The 17,408-nt window shown below is 44.3% G+C and overlaps 1 protein-coding gene across 2 annotated transcripts in view; it reads right to left on the reverse strand.

The window, feature by feature from the left end:
• Positions 1–17,127, reverse strand: part of ANLN (anillin, actin binding protein) — a 56,456-nt gene extending 39,329 nt beyond the window's left edge. Inside the window, exons 1-10 of one of the 2 annotated variants that reach the window (XM_075921746.1) lie at positions 16,864–17,127; positions 10,012–10,165; positions 9,141–9,437; positions 8,329–8,660; positions 7,380–7,569; positions 5,455–5,648; positions 5,180–5,287; positions 4,193–4,319; positions 3,062–3,181; positions 1,013–1,248 (exon numbers count right to left, since the gene is read on the reverse strand). In XM_075921746.1, coding sequence (XP_075777861.1) covers positions 1,013–1,248; positions 3,062–3,181; positions 4,193–4,319; positions 5,180–5,287; positions 5,455–5,648; positions 7,380–7,569; positions 8,329–8,660; positions 9,141–9,437; positions 10,012–10,165; positions 16,864–17,040 — 1,935 coding nt within the window. In that variant the 5' untranslated portion in view covers positions 17,041–17,127. The remainder of the gene's footprint in view (positions 1–1,012; positions 1,249–3,061; positions 3,182–4,192; positions 4,320–5,179; positions 5,288–5,454; positions 5,649–7,379; positions 7,570–8,328; positions 8,661–9,140; positions 9,438–10,011; positions 10,166–16,863) is intronic. The other variant, XM_075921747.1, reaches the window with a different exon arrangement.
• Positions 17,128–17,408: the final 281 nt, after the last annotated feature.

The following is a 17,408-nucleotide window of genomic DNA, read 5'->3' on the forward strand; positions in this document are numbered from 1 at the left end:
GGGTGCCACAGGACAAGTTGCTGTTCTTCGAACTAGTGAGTCAAAAAAGTTCCTTTTCTAGTTTTACTTTAAACCCTTATATAGGTTTTAATCTTTCTTTAGCATTTGATCAAATGCATTTTTATTATTTAAGTAAACACTCAAGTGCAACTATATTGAAAACTAGAACCTCAAAAAGATTTCCTAAAGTGTTTGTTATGGTTCTTCCATTACACAGTGATTTTACTAGATCAAAGTGTGGAAAAATCCAGGGTCCAGTATCGAGCACTGATAAAACTAATATGTAAGCTATTTGTTTCATCTCCAACTCTGACCTGCAGAGCCCTTTGATTTCATTAGAAAATACTGAGTAATATTAATAATCTTTCAGCTGTTCCATTTCTACAGAGTTGATTGTAACAAACAAATGAAAGTCAAGAAATGAAAGCCTTATGTTACTAAAGTTCACCCACTTCCAATGTAAACCTTAGGAACAAGAAAGAATCTGCGGTACACCTCTTTGAGGCCACGTAGTATAGCAGCTTCATCACAGGTAAAGTACACTGAGATAGAGAGGGAAAGATGAGGATAACTATTTTTCCCTTGCCTTTGCAGTATCAGCAGTGAGTATAACTTTCAAGCGGACACTGTTTGTTGCAAGGAACTCACAGAGCTGCTTAGAGTGTTCAAGCTAGGAAGCACACCCAGTGAAAAAAATTCCACATCAGTGATTAGGTCATGGACTAAGCAGGGACAGCTGTACTGCCTAAGGCACGTGATGCTTCTTTTATGAATTGAGGTTAAAATAGCATGCAATCCCATTTAACAAGTGTGTAGGCACATTGGCTTAAAATTTGAGGAAACTTGGTGAGCATGCGGAGGGACAGAATTTAAGTATTTCATTGATTTAATGAAGTCTCATATTTTATTCATATTTGTTCAGGGACCACAATCCAGAATACCAACATTTGTGAAATAGTAATATTGCTACACAGTCAAGTTGTGGATCCCTGTATTTAAAATCTGTTCTCACCTCTGGACTTACAACACCAACAGATTCTGCTAATGGAGTTAGCAGAGACATTGATGAAATATTCAGTGACTCTTCCTGATCATCATCACTCCCAGCTTCCAGGTTCATACTCATTTCTTTTTTTAGTTTTTCTATGTCTGGTCCATCCTCTTGAAGAACTTCATCAAAAATATCATTTATTACCTTTGAGCTATTCATTTCATCATCCACACTTATCTTAACTTCACATACTGCATCTGAAGAGGAAAAAAACCCACAGAGATCTCAAGAATATTATTTACAAGCATATCCTGTAGTATGTTAAGGGCACTGGTCTTTAATAGAAGAGGCAATTATATGTTTCAAGTAGTTCTGTGCTGTCTCATTTCTATAACTTCATGAAATAAGTTAAAAATGCATCTGAATAAATCTTAACTTACAAGTGTTTCATCACTTTAGGGCCAGTTTTCTCATTGAAATAAGTTCACAGATCAGCCTTCTTGTGTCGCTTTGAAATCTGAATATCACTACAGGCAGTCCCCGGGTTACGTACGAGATAGGGACTGTAGGTTTGTTCTTAAGTTGAATCTGTATGTAAGTCGGAACTGGCGTCCAGATTCAGCCGCTGCTGAAACTGACCGCCAGTTCTGACTTACATACAGATTCAACTTAAGAACCCCAAGCTTCCCCAAGTCAGCTGCTGCTGAAACTGATGAGCGCTGATTCCAGGAAGCCTGGGGCAGAGCAACTCTGCCTCGGGCTTCCTGTAGTCAGCGCTGGTCAGTTTCAGCAGCGGCTGACTTGGGGACGCCTGGGGCAGAGCAACTGGGGTGCTGCTGGGTTGCTCCAGTAGCACCCCTCAGCGCTACTGGACCAACCCAGCAGCACCCCAGCTGCTCTGCCCCAGGCGTCCTGATTCAGCCACTGCTGAAACTGACCAGCAGCGGCTGAATCAGGACCTGGGGCAGAGCAGCTGGGATGCTGCCGGGTTGGTCCAGTAGTGCCCAGAGCGGGTGCTGCAGGACCAATCCGCAGCGCCCCAGCTGCTCTGCTCTAGGGTCCAAAACAAAAGCCTGGTCTGCTGGGGGGGGGGGGCACACTATCCGCGCCCCCCCCCCCCCCCCAGCAGACCAGGGACACGGGGAGCAGAGCAGCAGCGGCAGCGGGGTGTCGCGCCTCCCCACCGCGGCTGCGGCTTCAGTCCCGGTGCCTGTGGTCTGCTGGGGACCGTCCCCAGCAGACCACAGGCACCGGGTCTCATGCGGCAGCAGCAGCGGTTCCCGCGCTTCCGAGGCTTTGCTCTGGCAAAGCCTCAGAAGCGCGGGAACCCGCCCGCTGCTGCCGCTTGGGTCCCGGTGCCTGTGGTCTGCTGGGGACGGTCCCCAGCAGACCACAGGCACCGGGTCTCAAGCGGCAGCAGCAGCGGTTCCCGCGCTTCCGAGGCTTTGCTCTGGTAAAGCCTCACAAGCACGGGAACCCGCCCGGTGCCCCTGGTCTGCTGGAGACGGTCTCCAGCAGACCAGGGGCACCGCAGCAGCTTACGAACGGGGCTCTCTCGCCCCGGAGCTCGCAGGTAGCAATCCGCTACCTCGACCTCCGGGGTGAGAAAGCCCCGTTCGTAAGCGCGGATCCGACATAAGTCGGATCCGCGTAAGTCGGGGACTGCCTGTATATATTTCTATTTTCCAACTACAATAAAAATTAAACACACCCAAACAAAATCAATAGTTTGGTAGCACTTTAACGAAACATGTAGATGGTATCATGAGCTTCCGTAGGCTGTGCACAGCCCACAAAAACTCACGATACCATCTACATGTTTTGTTAGTCTTTAATGTGCTACCAGAATATTTGTTTAAGTTTTTCCTGTTACAGACTAATTCGGTTACCCCTCTGAAACTAATAAAATTAAAGAAACCCAAGCAATGTTCATATGACTTTGATCTCAAATATATACTTCAATAGCAAGACATTTGCTGAATTAGAAGCCCACTTAACTTGCAGGAAATTGATCGTGTATTGGACAAAATAGCAATCAAGTTCATATATGGCCAATGACGTGTTACAAACCATTTTCTTTCTCTGTAAGTCGCTCAAGTTTTGAGACAGACCCTGCTTTTAGTGGATTCTTTAGCAATCCTTTGTTCTTCAGAGGACTGAGTTTTTCAGTCTCTTCACATTTTGAAGAGCCTAAGAAATTGAGAGAGAGAAAAATTACTTCAAGTATGCAGTGGATAGTTCTGATCAATCTGATTCTGAAATTGCTAATTCTTAAATGTTCATAAATCTACAGGTGGAAGCAAAGAGTAGTGCACACAATAGTACTTTGTTTTGTTTTTAAATTTTCATCTGAAACATTTTAAATCTTTTGGAGCACTGGGGAAAACTTCTTCCCCCCTAATCCATGAATGGATAAATGCACTTGGATGGGAGCAATACTGAGACTGCCACTCTGCTCCCAAAGAAGATACAGTAGCCAGCCTACTGCAAGAGGAAACTGGGGATAAAAGTGCACACTGGCCCTAAATGGCTATGTTTGGTACAACAGAACCAGCACAACATCTCTACACACAAAGGTGTAGAGTTGGACTCGGTCCTTTTTTCCCCTCTATTGGGCAGGGCCTCTGAGGTCTCATTCCCTCACTATTAAGTATTTAGTGGACCATCCAATAAGTCTCCCAGGTCCTGCCAGATTCAAGGAGCACTCTTTACCTTTGTAGGGGAGGAGGGATATTTGGCTGCTTCAAGACACCTACAACATTGAAGGAAAGGGGAGGCTTCCTCAGAACAGGTAAACATCCAATTGGGCTCTCTGGAGAACATTATGCTCCCTGGTTTTATTATTCTAGCATGGGTAGTTAACAGCCTTCACACACATTGTGTACATAGAGGGTGGAGGCAAAAAAAAAAAAAAGTCAGATTACCATTTTAAGGTCAGTTTTTGAAGTTTTAGTTCACATCTGCCAATCATTTTAAATGTCATTATCTGATTGACAGTCTGTCAAAGAAGCCTAGGACCAGAAGTGTAATGGTGTTACAGGTCAGGCTCAAGATGCATTGGCAGCATATGGGGAAGTAGTATGCCTATACACTCTGCCCAGTTCTCACCACTGCTGCAGATCCTAAACATTTGTAACAAGGTATTAACATAAATTCCTTTACACCAATAATTCATATCAACTGAAGAAGGGTGGTTCCCACCTGAAGATTCTGAGGGAGATTTCTCAGATGCTGTGGTCTTTTCTGTGGCTACAAGAGAAATAGCATCTGAACTAGCAAGCTGTGTTGAACTAGCAAGCTGTGTTGAACTAGCTTGAGCTTGGCTTTCCTGAAAAAGAAAAGAGTACATTAGAGTCAGTCTCAGAATGTACTATTATTTGTGGTTTATAAAAACTAAATAAACATTTGAGGCACAAGTTTATTATTTACTCAAATTTTATAAAAATATCAGTGCTTTTGAAGACTAGAAAAATAAAAGTCACAACTATAAGTCTCCTACTCAGATGCAGTGACCCAAGTCAGATTCCAGAAGGGAGAGGGGAGCTTTAAAAAAAAGCCACAAAATATTCAGAAGGGCAAATGTTTAATATTGAAAAATAGCACTTAAATTGACAAGAGAGACAAACTTATGTTGAGATATTTAACTCTTAAATTCTAATTAGGAGTATAACAGGGTAACTAGTTAACAGATAAGCTGACGCTTATTGGTTACAAAAGATGTTAAGAAGCGGGTAGTTTGTTACTAGACAATTAGTCAATAAAGGAAGAAGCGCAGTCACCAGGTACAGGAGCTACCCCCACTGCAGCTCTGCAGTTTCAAATGTAGTAAGATCCTGGTGGGCAGGCAGCACTGCAGTGATGGTGCTGGGATTGGGAGGAGGAGGAGGGGAGGGGAGGGGGGGAGAAAATCAGCTTTTTAAGATGGTTCCCCCCAGCACCAGGTCTTGCTTCCCCCTCTCCCCTTGCTGCCTCTTGCAAGCTCATACCATGATTTCTCCTTCCTTTTAAAAGTTGCTAGAGAGAAAGGAGGTACACTAGTAAGGATTATATGAGCCCCTTAGAATAAAGAGTTCTGTTTAGGCCTGTATATGCTTATCCCCAAAACAAAGAATGCAAATAATCCATACTATTACACACTTATCCATGTAGGCTAGGTTTCCTTAAAATTTTTAGATGGTCCTATATTACCATTTTCGTTTCTGGATGTCTGCTTTTTGAATTTTCACCTCTCTCAGCGCTCCACAGATTGCCCTTGTCAAACCGGACACGAATACTAGCAAGTTCTTTTTCACGTTCCTAAGGAGAGAAGAAATCATTGTTATACAAGAACACACCGTAGATTGTAGCTATATATTATGAAGCAGGTTTTTTTGTGTGTGTTGGGGTTTTACTTCCTTATGCTATTGTAGAGCATTGAGAATATTCCTAAAAGTTACAAGCTATTAAGATTTAACAAATCATACCTGCTTGAGCTGTTGTGCTAGACTTGCAGTAGAGGATGTTTCATTCTGTTTGAAAAGTCTTTCCTGGATTGTCTTTGTGTTTGGGGTAATAATGGGCGTTCTGTATCCAGTAGTAGTTGTAACAGGACTTTGAGTACTATTCTCTTGAAAGCGTTCTCCAAAACGTTCCAGAAAGGGTTTGATTCCTGACCCTCCTATAAAAGCAGTACTTTTAGCTTGAGTCAAACATTTAATAATTTTTAGACCGACACATTAGTTGCTTTCTTGTAAAGCTCTCAGTGTTTTTCATACCTTACTACAGTATCTTTTGAACAGCATTTAATTGTTGCTCTCACTCTAAATAGAAAACTAGTTGATTTGCACCACTGTAATGTCCAAGTTAAGAAATACCTCATTTCAAATACAAAGGTCTCTCAACTGATAGTTAAAGTTAGCTTGCTTCCTCACCTACTCTCCAGGAACCAAGTCTCAAGTCAGCACAAAGTAGGGATGTTAGTGTGTAATTGTTTACACGATTAAGCAATAAGCCTGGACTCAGGGGTTAGTCCTAACGACTACATGCCTCCTCCCCTTGCTGCTCCTATCAGTGGTTACACGTTTACAAAAATAAACATTTGCTAACATCCCTAGTACAAAGTGGCACTCAAACAGTTGAGAAATACAGAGTGGAGGTACTGTTTGGCATTTATCTTACTTAAAAACAGACAGACAATCTATACTATTATACCCAACATACTAAGTGAGTCTTAAACAAAAGCTTAGTGAAGCAAAACTGCAGCGCCAACCTTAGGGTAAAAAAGGAATAAAGTTCAGTTTTGCCATTCCAGCTCTGTTCTTTGTACAGTTCATCAGCTAGGTAGCTGTTTATGATTATTTTCAAGTAATCTTCCTTGAACTTCTAGTATCACAATATTAAGAGTAAACTAGCAGAGCTCTCAACTCCTTTTGTACACATATCTTTTGAAACCAGGGAATGAAAGTTTCATACTTTACACAAGGTAAAGCATTAAACTCAACACCTCATTGGCCCATATGTAGCAAGAACCTATAGGAATAATTGGGAAAAAAAATCACTAATGTCCCAACTTGACTAGTAAGACATGTATTAGAAACACATGCAGTATCTTTGAAGAATATTGTATAACCTTCATAAAAGTTATTCTGCACAGCTACAGGACAGTGATTGTGTTCTATATATTCCATAGTGGAGGGTTACTGAAGCTCCTCGAGGAACTAGAAACATTGGGGGTAATTCTTGCAAACAGGTCCAGAAAAGTACCATCTTTGGGATGGTTTGCATACACTGATTTGGGACAGACTCAAAAGACACAGGAAACAAAAAACAATTTGGAGGTATAAATAGCCAGCTGGAATGGATTCAATTCATTTGATTCCAATGGTCAAGGGTGCTGCAAACCTAAACCTAAAACACTGCTTATCTCTATGTAGAGTGGGGATTGTTAGAGGCTTGAGATCTGCGAGAGCTTTCCTTCAGAAGGCCATAAAGAGGGTTCAAAAAACACCAAAACTGACACCTGGGTTTAAAGAGACTTGAAATATTCTTTATCTATAAAGTTAGTTCAGAGTTTTAAATGGTATCAGTGGAAGCTACTAAAAATATGTTCAGAGAACAAGGAAGCTACATTTATGGAGGTTCTTATAAATTATCAGTAAGATGATTGGTTAGAATTCTATTAGAACGTTACAAGAAACTTCAATCCAGGATATAGACAGCTAACCATTGCATGGTGTAGATCAGCATTAGCTGCTAATCATAGTTTCAAACCTGGGTTTGGAGGGGAGGGAATTAGTACAGTTTGTTGGAAATATTTATAAGTTATATATAAAACTTAAGGTAATGGTTAAAAAGCAACAATATCACTCATTGCTTTAACAAAAACAAAAAACACAGAACAGTTCCTTACCTGGTGTTGTAGGCTTATTCTTATGTTCAAGTTGTGTATACGTTATTTTGATTGGCTCTTCTTTGGGCTGAGCTGGCTGAGATAAGATTGTTTTCTGTGGACTGCAGGGTTTCTTTTTTAATGGTTGTGGTACCTCAGATTCCTTAGGATTGGCAACTCTAGAGGATTTTGCTAAGTCATCATTTGATCCCTAAACAGGAAAAGAAATATACTTTGAATATGACCATAGATAAACATGAGACCACACATTCTTCACAAACCAGAAAAAGCTATATTAAGAAATTTTGCACATAACACTGTTTGAAATCTGAACTCCCTTATTTCCCAAGAGAACAAGAGAAAAGGCACAAGTTACACAATGGCTTTAAAGCATTAGATCCAATATCAGTTTTTCAATATCTGACTCCATATTTTTGCTATCTGTTGCACATGTTCTTGAATATTCGTCTATCCTTAAATTCTAACTTCAGTAAAACAGTACAAGTTCATGAATGGGATAGTTTTCGTAACAGATACTACTAAGTTTCTGATGTCTGACTTGCATTTTACAAAAATGTATAGCTGAGTCATGATTAGCCACATGAATAACTAATTTCTAAAAGCAAGACCCTCGTAATTCCAACTTGTCAAGTTAACTTAGGGAGTGTGTCACTCTTATAAATCCCCATTTGGGACTAAAAAGGAGTGCAATGCACTTAGATTTGGTAGTCACTGCTCCCTTCTCTTGCTCATATGGTCCATCTTAATTTTGCAATGAAAAGATTATGATGATTCTTTTAAAGTATCAGATGATTAGTGGTATTAAGAGTGAAATTATAATTAACATTACTTTTTTTAAAACTGCTATGATTACTTGTACACTAACATACAGATTAGACATGGATGGGATAACATCCATCTCACAAAAAAACCAAAACCCACATGAGGTTAGTTAAATTTGATCACTCACCAATATTTCAGAGGTTGCTGGTTTATTTACAGACACCTCAATAATTCTTTGAGAACAGGATGCCGCTTCCTGCTTTACACTGCCACTATTGATTCGAGCAGATGCTTCACTTGTAGTGGACAATTTGGATAAACAAGTAGTGCCAGGCTGTTCTTGTGTATTGTTGTGCTTTGCAGATGGATGACTTAGATCATTTTCCCAGGAACCAATTGTAGCAGCAAGGTTAGCTAAACGGCCTCTTCTCCCAATTGGGGTATCACTTTGCAGAGATGGCTGTTTGGGTGGGGAAACAATCCGTTCTTTTGACAGAAGGGGAGGACTTTCAGATGGATCTGAAAATTAAGATAAGAGCTACATGAACTTTTTGAAATATTAGGACACTAGGAAGAGTCAACCTTTTGCACCAGTTACTGTGTGTGTTTATAACTACTTTTAAAAATAAAGTCCACATTCAGCTCATTTACAACTGTTACTAGTTAGGTTATTTTGCCAAGATGTTGGCAGATTATTTCACAAAATCCCAAGAAATTTAAAATTTCTAAAAACTGATTACACCAATTTTACAATGATGTAAAAAAAATAAAAAACAGAAGAATGATACATTGTACAGAAGGCGTATTCTAAATGATTTCCCATTCTTTTGGGCACCTGTTTCTTTTCCCACGATATTCATAACATTACAAAAAATATATATAAAAGTCAGGACTTGAAATAAATCCTGTATTAGGAACAATCACTAAGTCTGTTGTGTTTGTTTACACCACTGTCACAACAAATGGTTTAATTTTTAAATTATACCAAGCAGAACATACCATTATCATCCCAGCAGCGTCGTTGTTGTGCCAATTTCTGCATACGTGTTTTGACTGTAAGGGCTTCAGGTACTTCAGTTTTCAAGTTCTGTTCTTCCTTCTTAACAAGCACTGGAACAGGCTGAACTGAGGGAGCCCTGTTATTTCCAGTTGCTTGTGGCTGTGCAGTCATCTCAGGAGGAAGATACTTCATGGAAGTTGAATTAACTGGTTGTCTATTCTCTGAGCTAGAAACTGGACCCTCCATGCTGGCAGAACAGAGCCTTTTTGATGGGGATGGCTTTGTACTAGGTTGCACTGTAAAAAGTTAAAAATATATGAACCACAGTCAATTAGCAGCTATCATCTTCACAGCCTGAAGTTAAAAGTACTGAAGTTATATCGCCTTGCTGAAAGAGCTTTTTAGTTTTTAAGCTCACCATTGTGTCTTTTTTAAAAATCAAACTTTTACATAAAAGCAATGGGGAAAACAGATGCCCAATTTTTACATCCATCATCAATTCTTGATTAAAGAATGTAGAGTTTAAAGGGACAAAGTGTTTCAGTATTACTAACTAAGAAGAGTCACTTTCATGGCAATGATTTGTTTAAACTATTAAGTGAGGTCTAAATAACTAAATTAGTGATCTGTAAGACATTTGCCACCAGCTTAAAGGCTAGCCACATTTTGGTCCCAATGGAAAAGGCAAACAATAGCATCTCTTACTGTTAAGTTTTGAAAGAAGAGGGTTAAACTTTGATGCTAAAAAAGTAGCATTTTTTAGTCAAAGTAGTATGCAAGAAAAGAAATGAATGGGAGTTTTCACATAGGAACAATGAGCCATATGATTTAAGAGGTTTTTTATTTTTGCACCACTCTGATGCAAGATACCTTCTTCATCAGGCAAAGGTGATTGGTTATTCGTTTCTGACAAAGGTTCTCTAGTTCTCTTTGTCTGCATTGTGGGCCTCATCCCTGCTGTAGGTCGCTCAGCCATTTTCTTCTGTAAGTTTTCTCGCCTGGCACGAGTACGTTCAAGAAGTTTCTAAATGTTTAGAAAGGCACAGATTATTACATACTTCCGTATTCTGTTGTAATTTCTTCTTTATTAGTAACATGAATTTCCTGAAACACTGACTTTTTAAAGTTAACTTTCAGTTCCATGTTTCTATTGTCCTACAACTGGAGGTCCCCAAACAATTTGGGAGACACAGTGGGCTGCACAGATGGTGGCATGAGTGGGCCACCAAGTCCTGCTCAGATCCCAGCTCTGCACTCAGCATCTGCCCTTGACTGCAGCCTGGCCACAGTTCACAGCTAGACACACCCACACCTCAGCCCCAAACTGAAGCCTCCTTAGTCCCTGTCCGTCCACCCACCCACCCACGATTTCCGCTATGGAAGCAAAAAATTATACATCTCCAAAGTTGGATTTCCTGCACCACTATACTTTTAAATGAAGAAATTCATAAGTAGTGACCATGAATAATAGTGAATTTGTGACAACTGACTTCTAAACTACTAGATGACAGAAACATTGCTAAAGACAAAGTTTTTGGTTAGTAGTTTGGTGAGGGCCTTTACCGGGTGATACTTACCAGGTAATGGTTAACTGTTGCTCAGGAGCCAGCTAGAACCCCCCGACCCAGGGAGACAATGGCCAGCCCCAGCAGTGGCACTAGGAGTGGGAAACCTGGGGGCTGCTCAAGCTGGGCTGTAGTGGTCCTTCGCCCAGACCCCACATAGTTGGTTAACTGATTAATAGGGATTTTACATCTTTGGGGAGTTTGGAGGGCAGTGTCTTGTGTGGATTTTTTTTAAACCAAATTGCCAAAATTGGCATACAGGCAGTCCCCGAGTTACGCGGATCCGACTTATGTCGGATCCGCAGTTACGAACGGGGCCGTTCCTCTCCCTGGTCTCCAGCAGACCAGGGAGAGGAAGCAAAGCGGCGGAACACGTGGGCAGCGGACAGGGGTTAAAGAGCTAGGTTCAGGCTCCAGCCAGGAGGCGCTTACCTTAGGCGCCACCCAAACAGCAGCCCAGCAGGACCCTGGGGCAGGGGGCCCATGTGCTCTCTGTATGCCATGTGCCCTTGGGGGAGCACTCTGCACATTGACTATGCTACAAGCATACCCCAGGCAGCTCCAACTGGCCCAATCATTGGGAGCTGTGAGACTGTACTGGTAGCAGGGGCAACATGCAAAGACACCGCCTATCTCGAACATGCAGAGAGCTCATGACCCCCACAGCTAGTCATTTTGAACAGCTGGTGGAAGGAGGGAGCGCACACAATAGGCCAGGATAAGGATGTTGAATTGCAGTTATCTGGCTAATCGTGTTGTCGATACAATTTGTATTGACTATATGATTAGTCGATAAGGTTCGCTCTGTAGAACCACAGTGGGGGTAGCTCCCATAGCCAGCTTGAGCTGGGACTGAGCAGCCCCAGCTTCTGCCAGCTTTGGGAGTCACCCACACAGCAGCTCTGTATGTTAACTGTAGTAAGAGCTGTTGGACTCTTACTATATTTAAAATGCAGAGGCACAGCGTCCTGGACCAGCATGAGCCGGGACTTCTTGGTCCTGGCTTGTGCCAAGTCCAGCAGTCCCAAGGGAGGGGGAAGCAACTAGTCGACAAGCTTGCTGACTATCCAATAAGCATTTGCTTATCAGGTTGTCATCTAGTCCCTCACATCCCTAGTGCACTTCAGGCTAAAAGCATAATGGCTGAAAGTGTAACTAGGTTAAAACAATTAGAAGTTTAGGCAGGATGTGTCCATAAATTACTATTAGTCAAGATGTTCAGAGATGCAATCCCAAGTACAGGGTGTCCCCTAAGACTTACTGCCAGATGCTGGGACTAGACAAAAGAGGATGGAACACTTGATAATTGCCCTGTTCTGTTTATTCACTTTGAAGCACCTGGCAGTGGCCAATGTCAGAAGACCGGGTACATGGCTATATGAACCATTGGGCTAACCAACTATGGCCATTCTTATGTTCTTGTTCTAGAATTAACGGAATGTCAATCTCAGCAATAGTGTGTGAAAGCAAAATGCTGACTCTAAGTGTCTGTTACTAATCAAGGAGGAAATCCACATGGAGCCAGGAATGCCTGGATTGACAAATTGCATGTCAATTTTGGATGCTACCTTGTTCTCTTGCTCTACCCCACTTCCACCAACAACAAAAAATAAGTGCACAGGGATACATATGTGGAAGAAAGTTTTCAGATGCAAAGACTAAGTTAGAAATATGCAGCAAAGGAATAGTTAAACAGCATGTGTAAAGTAAGACTGAGTTATTCAAATACACATCCACATTCCAATCTGTTCCGTTAGACCAGCATGAGCTGTTTCAGTTACTGCAGCTAGGATGTCATTTAACAAGAATGTGCACCTCCATTCTTGAACTCAAACTTTTGTCAGTTTGCAGCATGCTCAAGTTTTCCAAGTAACCGTTATAATTCAAATTCTGCTCTTAGACATGATGAATAAGCAACACTTGGAAGTAACCTTTAGAGTTAGTTTTGAAGACCACTGTCTTGGGAGGGAGAGGGTGTCTTACTGTAACCTGTAAGAGTTTTTGCCAACAGCTAGAAGTTTAATTAGAATGTTTGTAGTTTTTTGTACTTGCCGTAACAACATACTTACTAAATATATAATAAACTAAACTTATATACAGGCCATTCATCATCTATTATTGTGCCTTAATAGCAAAAACAAGTATAGAGCTCTAAGTTATCCCACCACCACAGTCAAATATTGTTAAGGGCTAGGGATGTTAGTGTTAGTTTAATCGATAAGCCTACACTTATCAGCTAATCCAAACGACTACATGCACTATCCCCTTGCTGACTCTGTATGAGACAGAGCAAGGAGGAAGGGGGAGAGGTGGGAGCCAGTAACTATGAGGAGCCAGTTTTTAAGTCAGCTCCTCGCACATGCTGGTTCCTGTGGAACTGCCTGCCCCTACTTACTCCACTCCTCCTGCTACCCTCCACAAAGGCAGCTGCACAGGGGCAGGTGGGAGCCACTGCTCAAGAGGAGTCAGCTTAAAAACCAGCTCCTCACAAGCACTAGAACCCGCTGAGCTGCCTGCCCTCCCTCCCTCTCACTGCAGTCTCTTTATCAGAGGCAACAGCATGGGGGGGGGGGGCAAGGAGCCAGGCAGGCTGCCGAAGCAGCCTCTGTCTGCAGGGAGCAGAGGCAACAGCGGGAAGGGTGGGGGTAGCAGGGCTCCCCAGGAGTCAGGGCAGGGAGTGCACTGTATGATGGTCTCCCCCTCCCCTCCCCTCCCCCCACATCAGCGAGTATTTTAGTAATTTTTTTTTGCTGCTACATGATTACTAAAATAAACGTTATCTAACATCCCTATTAAGAGCAAATGCCTATTGGATTGTCAACTAATCTTTAACACCTCTAGTGTGGACAGCACACTTTGTCAGTCCAAAACACTCTCACCAATAAAACTACAACCCCTCATTGGGAATGGTTCTATTTTGTTGACAGGAGAGCTCTCTCCTGCCATCAGAAAGTGGCTACTCTACATACCTTAGAGTAGCACAGCTGTGGCAACACAGCTCTGCCAATCTAAGGTATGCAATCTGAACATAGCATAAGGCCGTGGTCCCCAACACGGTGCCCGTGGGTGCCATGGCGCCCGCGGGGGCATTTCCATGCGCCCGCCAGGTGCTCGGGGCTGGCCTGGCACCTGGTGCATGGCGGGGGGAGCGCTGGCCCCGGGCGCGCGGCACTTGGCGGGGGGAGCGCCGGCCCCGGGCACGCGGCGCTTGGCGGGGGGAGCGCCGGCCCCGGGCATGCAGCTATGGGGGGGACCGCCCCCAGGGCGCAAGTGTCCCCGCCCCCTGGCACCCGGCGGGCGAACGGCCACGCCCCCGGCGCCCGACAACCTCGAAAGGTTGGGGACCACTGGCATAAGGCTTTAAAGAGATAATTATTCAACTAATGTATCTGAAATACTAAGCAGATAGCACTTAGTATTTAATTTTAGTTCAAGAATAATTGTGTTAGGTTTGAAGGCTTACCAATATAAGAATATCATACTCCCGCCTTCCAGAAATGGTGGGATCAGTTCCTCCAAAAAGTTACTTGACCTAACAGCCCCAGCTTGTTCTCAAAATTCAGTTAGGGTACATCTAGATGACCTTCTTTTTTCGAAAGGAGATATGCAAATTTGGTGCGAATTTCCATATTTCTTTCCATGTCTTCTTCTGATTGAAAGTGTTTTCATTCAAAAGAGAAAGTAGTTTAGATGGGGGGGAGGGGGTTTCGAAAGATCCCCCCTTTTTCAAAAGAACCCTTTTTAAAAAATGAGGTGTATGGAGTTTTCGAAAAAGGGGGGATCTTTTGAAAAAACTTGGTCTAAACTGCTTTCATTTAAAAAAAGACACTTTGAAAGAGCAATCGTAAGAAGATATGCAAATTCAGCACTAATTTGAATATCTCCTTTCGAAAAAAGAACGTAGTCTAGATGTACCCTCAGTATACAAGATGTTTGTGTGCATACAAGGGATGTCAATTAAGGTATTCTGAACTGTATCAGAGGCAGCAAGGAGTGCGGAGGAGCCAGTGACTATGGGGAGCCAGCTTTTAAGCCAGCTCCTCACATATGCTGGATCAGTCTGCCCCTCAACCTGCCGCACTGCTGCCTATGATAGAGGCAGAGCAGCACTGAGGGTAAAGGGGGCAGGCGGAACTCGGTACACATGGAAAGTCAACTTTCAAGCCAGCTCCCCATGCACATCAGCTCCCACGTGCTGCCTCTCACACTCCTTGCTGCCTCCTATAGAGGGAGCAGGGGGGCAAGCAGGAGCCAATACACATGGGAAGCTGTTGCCTGTCTTCCTCCTCCCCCCCCCCCCCCCCCCCGCAAAGCTCCCTCATTGCTGCCTCTTGAGCTTGGACCCTTATGGACAGAGGTGGTGTTTGTGGTGGCAAGGGCTTCCCAAGACTGGAGCCAGAGCGTCCTGGCTGTCGACCCTTCCCCTGGGGACTATCGAATAGTCATGTAACTGCAAAAATGTGATGTGGTTACATGAGTATTCAGTTAATCGCTATCTAAGATGCCTAGTGCACAATGGAGTACTTCCCAGCATGCAGAACAATTTTAAAGTCAGTCCAGTAGTTTCTATTTGAAAAGGAATTTAAGACGTGTCTCATCAGGTCACCCGCTACCAATTAAGGAAGTGATATTAAGTTGTTTATATATAAACCAAATCTGACCTGCAGAGGCTAGATTAACTCTGTTTTAACATAAACTGAGGGCACAGATACAGTTTGTGCTCCAATTTAGTTAATTCAGTGCTACTTCTTTGTGCAAGTTCTCAAATCATTTAAATTAAATCTCTTCAAAACACTCAGCTACTATTCAACCAGTTTAAGAGTACACATGGAAAGGGGTTGCTATAACTTAATTAAAAGCAGGACAGAATTTTTTTTAATCTCAGTTACATCAGTGCATGAGCTTTTTAGACCAGCCTCACTTGAGAATTTTATTATAGCAAATATCTAATAATGTGTTCATTTTGAATATATATATATATATATATATATATATATATATACACATATACACACACACACACACACACACACACACACACACACAAATTGATGAAAAGGTAAATTAGACTTCTTGACACCATTAGAATTCAATACAACATATTACAAACACACACAACTCAGCTCCACATTGGTAGAGCCCTGCAAATCTGCAAATACCCACTTTACATCCACGGGTATCCACATGAACAGACGTGGATGTCCATGACTCACTTTGAGGATCCAGATTCAGGTACAAATTTTGTACCTGGAACCCTGCAAATTTGCAGATATCCACGGATGTCCCTACAGGTATCCGCAGCTCTTTTTCACAGATACAGATACACATTTCGTACCCATGCAGGGCTCTACACTTTGGTACCTCTGAGTCATCTCTTTGGAATTAGAACATCAATTCTTCACAATTATCATCTTCAGCAGTCACATGGTTAGAACCGTTCCCACCACCATAGGGACTCAAGACTGTTCAGCCCCGCTCAGCTGGCCTTGACTTGCACGTCTTGTGCATTCAGAAGTGACAGACACCTCAGCTCAGCCACCTCTAAACCAATCATTTCCGAAGCAGCAGCACTGACCCTGTCACGCTCACGCCAGGAAAGGGAGACGCAGCGCCAGGCTGGCTACATGGGCTTAGACCCCGCGACAGGGGAGCGCCGCGCCCGACAGGCCTTTGATCCCGGCCGGGCCCCCGGCGCGCACCCTACGCGCGGGCGGCAAACACCGCAGCGCCGCCGAGCCCAGACGGGGTCACGGGCACCCCCAGCCGCGCAAGGAGTGACAGCGCCCGGGGCAGGGGCGTGGCGCGTTATCGGGCTTTGATGCGGGAGTTGCGCGGCGGGGTGGGAGCCCCCCTACTGGAAACACCCCCCCTCACCCCCCCCCACACACCCTCCGGCCACGGCCAGCCCCGCACTGGGCAGCCCCGGAGCTGCCGGAAGCGCAACGTGCCCGGCTGGGGCGAGGACAAAAGCAGCTCGCCCCGCGCTCACTGAGCCCCGATCCCCCCTTCCCTGAGCGTCTCTCGCCCGGCGCCCCCTTCCCTGCCGCCACCTCCCCACGGGGCTGACACCCCCAGCACCGGCTCCCAAGCAGGGAGGGAGCGGCCGTGACGAGCCCCGTGACAGTCTCGCTATAGGGGAGGGGGACCAGCCGCTCGCCTCGGTGAAAGGATCCATCGCTGCTGCTGCTGCCGCCGCCGCCCCGCGCCCGCTGTCCCTTCTTCTTCGCGCCGCTCCGGGAGTGGCACTGACTAAAACCACCGCCCCCCCCCAACCGCTCTTCGGAGTTTGAATTTCAGCGCCCGCCTCCACTGCGCACGCGCCACGGGCGACCATTCCGCCCCCTAAGGCCAGCCAGCGCGGTCACGTGATAGCCGGCACCAGGAAGGGAAGCCAACCGACGCCGCCTCTTTGCGCCTGTGCACGCAGCCCAACGCAACCCGCCTATTTGAATCGCGGTGCTCGCGGCTTGCCCGCTAGGGGAAAAGGGGCGGGATAAAAGCTGCGATTGACATGGGCACGGACCATTCGGTGGACAATGAGCGCGCCCATTCACCGGAGGGGCGAACGCTATGTAAGGGAGAGAGCACTGCATCCCTTTCTCCCCCCCACCTGCCCGGCGTAGTGGCTGGGCTCGCAGCTGCTTGGTGTCACCATCCTGATTGGTTGCATAGGTGCTTCCCCCTGAAAGCGATTGTTTCAGG

The sequence above is a fragment of the Pelodiscus sinensis genome, chromosome 2, assembly GCF_049634645.1.
Source record: "Pelodiscus sinensis isolate JC-2024 chromosome 2, ASM4963464v1, whole genome shotgun sequence".
Lineage (NCBI taxonomy): Eukaryota > Metazoa > Chordata > Testudines > Trionychidae > Pelodiscus > Pelodiscus sinensis.